This window comes from Portunus trituberculatus, chromosome 2 (assembly GCF_017591435.1).
Source record: "Portunus trituberculatus isolate SZX2019 chromosome 2, ASM1759143v1, whole genome shotgun sequence".
Classification (NCBI taxonomy): domain Eukaryota; kingdom Metazoa; phylum Arthropoda; class Malacostraca; order Decapoda; family Portunidae; genus Portunus; species Portunus trituberculatus.
Genome location: NC_059256.1, coordinates 11782692 through 11787691, shown reverse-complemented (window position 1 = coordinate 11787691; position 5000 = coordinate 11782692). Strand labels below are relative to the sequence as shown.

Genomic DNA, 5000 nt, shown 5'->3' with positions numbered 1-5000 from the left:
AGTGTGTGAGGAGACAGGCAGACGTCAGCCTACGGAGCGAGGTGAGAGGTCATTATTTCCGATCTTGGGCTAGGCCTGAGACCAGCCACACACCACACACCGGGACAACAACCTCACAACTCCTCCATTTACATCCCCTACCTACTCACTGCTACCTCAACACTCAACACTCAACACTGAACAGTGAACAGTGAACAGGGGCTACACGTCAAAGGAGACACACCCAAATATCTCCACTCGCCCGGGGAATCCAACCCCGGTCCTCTGGCTTGTGAAGCCAGCGCTCTAACCACTCAGCTCCCGTGTGTGTGTGTGTGTGTGTGTGTGTGTGTGTGTGTGTGTGTGTGTGTGTGTGTGTGTGTGTGTGTGTGTGTGTGTGTGTGTGTGTGTGTGGTGTGATGTGATGTGATGTGATGTGTGGTGTGGTGTGGTGTGGTGTCACTGAGCTGTGGTGGTGTTTGCGGCAGGGCGCGGCGTCGTGTCCTGAGTGCGGTGTGGCGGTGTCCTGTGAGTGGCGTGTGTGGCGGCGTGTGTCGTGTCACCATGAACCAGCTGTGTCGTGTCTGTGGCGAGGCGGCGGCTGGATTCCACTTCGGCGCCTTCACCTGCGAGGGATGCAAGGTGAGGCTGTCTGTCTGTCTGTCTGTCTGTCTGTCTATCAAAATGGCTGTCTGTTTGTCTATCTATATGAAGAGTTCACCAGTACTCTCAATCATTCACCACTATTCTGTCCACCTCCCTTATGCAAGAGTTCACCAGTACTCTCAATCCTTCACCACTATTCTGTCCACCTCTAATGCAAGAGTTCACCAGTACTCTCAATCCTTCACCACTATTCTGTCCACCTCCCTCATGCAAGAGTTCACCAGTACTCTCAATCCTTCACCACTATTCTGTCCACCTCCCTCATGCAAGAGTTCACCAGTACTCTCAATCCTTCACTACTATTCTGTCCACCTCCCTCATGCAAGAGTTCACCAGTACTCTCAATCCTTCACCACTATTCTGTCCACCTCCCTCATGTGCGCACAGTTCTTCCAGGGCTACAGACAAGATGAGGCGCATTCACACTGTTCCCTCCAATACGAACAAGCACTTAAGAAGCATCAGAGTCTCCAACACACGTCTCAAATCTTACAATTCTTTTCACCTTCACGAGTAAACAATTAAGATATTACCTCATGAATAAGTAGTGGTGACAATTAATCTCTTTAGCACAATGCAGGGAACAATAGACAGACACACAGACACACGTGACCTTGAGCCCCTTACCTGACGGGCTAATTAACAGGTAAGGGATTGAATTGTCACTTGACTGAAAGAGATAGATAGGAAGAAGAGGAGAGGGAGAGAAGGGGAAGAGAGTGACGAGATAAATGGAAGGAATAAAAAGATTAGAGAAAGGAAGATTAGAGAGAGAAGGGAAGAGAAGAGATAAAAGAGAAGAAGGAGAAGGAAGATTAGGAAAGAAAGAAAAGAGGAAGAGAGGAAAGAATAGAGAAAAGAGATTAGGAAGGAAAAGAACAAGAAAGAGGAGAGACAAGAGAAGGCAAAGAGGAAAGAAGATAGAGAAGAAAGAGAAGAGGAAAGAAGAAGAGAAAAGGAGGAAAAAAGAGGAGAATAAAAATGTAAATAAGAGAAGATAAAATAGAAAAAAACAATGAAAAAGATTACGAAATGGGAGAAGAGGAGGAGGAGGATGAGGAGGAGGAGGAGGAGGAGGAGGAGGAGGAGGAGGAGGAGGAGGAGGAGGATGTTGACAAATGAATTGAGGTGAAGATGTGGTAAGGACAGTGGTGGTGGTGGTGGTGGTGGTGGTGGTGGTGGTGATATGATGATGATGATGATGATGATGGCGGTGGTGGTGGTGGTGGCGATGGATAACTTTCTTCATTGTTGAACTGATAAGAGTAGTAGTAGTAGTAGTAGTAGTAGTAGTAGTAGTAGTAGTAGTAGTAGTAGTAGTAGTAGTAGTAGTAGTAGTAGTAACTGGTCTGTGTTTACTTCTACAAAGCTTAAACCCGCCATTTCTTGTTACAGATAGATAGATAGACAGATAGACAGATAGACAGACAGACAGACAGACAGACAGAGTATTGTGTATAAAAACTTTAGAATAAGAGATATTTGTATTACTGTAGCACACACACACACACACACACACACACACACACACACACACACACACACACACACACACACACACACACACAAAGACCCACACTAACACTGTCTATGCGTGTGTCTCCGTCAGTCTTTCTTCGGGCGCACGTACAACAACGCGGGGTCTCTGGGTCAGTGCAAACACGGCGGGCGTTGTGTCATCACCAAGAAGAACAGAACGTCCTGCAAGGCGTGTCGACTAACCAAGTGTCTCGCCGCGGGCATGAGCAAGTCGGGATCGAGGTGGGTGTCTCTGTCCCTGTGTGTGTGTGAATAAGGTGGTGGTGGTGGTGGTGAGATCGGGCAGACGTCCACGCGTAGGTTCGAATCCCACCACGTGCCGCCTTGAAACTTTGCCATGTTTTGATTGGTTTAACGTTAGCTACATGTCACCAGGATACCCAGGTTCCAGGTGATGCGCTTGGCTGGTGATATGGGCCCTAATATGCCCACCACTACAAAGAAAACTACCTGTGCCATTAACCTCTTCAGCACCAGATCTTTTCCTATTCTGCATAGCTTCAGAAACATATGTTGGGATTGAAAATAGTAGACTCTGGCCATTAGTATTTTGATCTCTACAGACCCTTCCTATTGAATTTAAAACTGTCTAATCACATCATAGTAAAATTGCGTCTCAGTACTGAAGGGGTTAATGGGTGCAAGCTGGACACTGCCTCCCATACCATTCAAATAGACCTACAGACGCTATAGGCTACAACATACAAAATAGTTAAATAATTCAACATTTTCACAATCTAAACAGAAAACAATTAACGTTCACACAGATACGGCCGCCGCTCCAACTGGTTCAAGATCCACTGCCTACTGCAAGAGAAAGCCAGCGCAACACTGTCAGCCGCTGGAAACGTTCTGCCTGGAAACGTTCTGTCACAAACGTTCCCTGGGTGCAAACGTTCCCCAGCAGAGGACACCAGGAGGGATGAAGACAGCGGGGTGGAGTCTCCAGTCCTTAGCAGCCCGGAGTCCCAAACATCTGAGGGGTCCCTGGAAGACTACCGCAGGACTCCCTTTTCATTGTATCCTAAACTGAGGGTCCTATCACCGTTTTTCCTGCATCCTTCACCGGCTTATCCTCGCTTACCGTTCTATCCTTATTTGTATCCGGTTTTAAGCGCCGCCGTTTCAGCTGCTGTGGATATGTCAACACCTACAACGCCCACAACACCCACATCTACCCACACACACACGCACACGCACACGCACACACACACGGACAGAGATACAGCCACGCCTACACCACCACATCTTCTCCCAATCTTCCGTGACACGACACGCCCATGCACGCCCACCACACCCAAATTGGAGGTACAAAATGAGCCTATAGATTTATCTCTCAGAAGGCCTATATCTTCCCCTCCTCCTCCTCTTCTTCTCCTCCTCCTCCTCCTCCTCCTCCTCCTCCTACCCACTTCACGTATACTATGAGGGTAACTACTGCCTCCATTCCTCCTCCTCCTCCTCCTCCTCCCCCTCCTCCTCTCCTCCTACCACCACGCAGGACGCCTCTCCCCCCACCCCCCCTCCTGTTGATCTGTCCTGTAATGCCTAAATAACCCTCCTCCTCCTCCTCCTCCTCCTCCTTACATACATACATACAAAACAACGAACATGTATACCAATAAACGTCCATGTATACAATTTATTCATAAGGAGGAGTAAGTTAATTCCGTCTTCTTCATGTATACTGGGATATTTCACCGTGTATATTTAAAATGGTATACATATATACATACATACATAGAGAAACGAATATCTATGTATACAATTTATTCATACGGAAAAATAGTAAATAAATTCCGGTTTTTTATGTATACTGAGATATTTCAACATGTATACTTAAAGGGGTATGTATACAGTGAATATACATACCTATACATACCAGAGTATACATAATAGATACAGAAAACGAATAAACCCATTCTTAACTAAACAAATTCCTTATCTCTATGTATACTGGGATATTTCAACATGTATACTTGAAGGGGTATGTATAGAGTGGATATACATAACCTATACACACTAGAGTATACATAAAAGATACAAAGGGCAAATAAACCCAAATCTTTAAAACTATGAATATCAATGTATACTAAAAAACACCATGTATAGATGTATAAGTGCCTGAATACTGTATAGATGATAAAACATTCATATACATACACAAAAAAATGAACAAATGAAACTCTTATTATGTATACTGAGAGATGTAAGCTTGTATACATGAAATAGCTGAGTATACATTGACAATAGACGAAGAATGAATACGTACCCAGATGTATACATGAAATATACATACACAAACATGAATAACTGAACCTCTTATTATGTATACTACAAGATCCAAGCCTGTATACATGTCAATAGGTACCCAATGTATACATAAATAAATACGAACCCAAATGTATACATGAGATAGGAACAAGGATGACAAAATATACATATACATACATAAATCAATAACCTCATATCATGTATACTAAAAGATGTAACCCTGTATACATCGTGCCTGAGTATACAAGACAAAAGGTAGCCACTGTATGAATGAATGTATACAACCTCTAGATGGAATAAATAGGAGAATTAGAAGTATACATGCTAATAAATATAAATAAATAAAGATATATACAAGAAACAGAAGGAGAGAGAAGAAAAGGAAGAAAAAGAAGGAAAGAAAGAAAGAAAGAAAGAAAGAAGAAGAAGAAGAAGAAGAAGAAGAAGAAGAAGAAGAAGAAGAAGAAGAAGAAGAAGAAGAAGAAGAAACAAGACAAAATACAAACAACAACAAATATACAGAGAAACAAATACATAGCAAT

General features: G+C 43.7%; 1 protein-coding gene across 1 annotated transcript in view; it reads left to right on the top strand.

Annotated features, from left to right (window-relative positions):
* LOC123505697 (zygotic gap protein knirps-like) overlaps nucleotides 1-4469 on the top strand; it is a 26169-nt gene extending 21700 nt beyond the window's left edge. Inside the window, exons 2-4 of the mRNA XM_045257349.1 lie at nucleotides 468-621; nucleotides 2255-2406; nucleotides 2952-4469. Of these exons, the coding sequence (XP_045113284.1) occupies nucleotides 544-621; nucleotides 2255-2406; nucleotides 2952-3612 (891 nt within the window). The 5' untranslated portion in view covers nucleotides 468-543 and the 3' untranslated portion in view covers nucleotides 3613-4469. The remainder of the gene's footprint in view (nucleotides 1-467; nucleotides 622-2254; nucleotides 2407-2951) is intronic.
* Nucleotides 4470-5000: the final 531 nt, after the last annotated feature.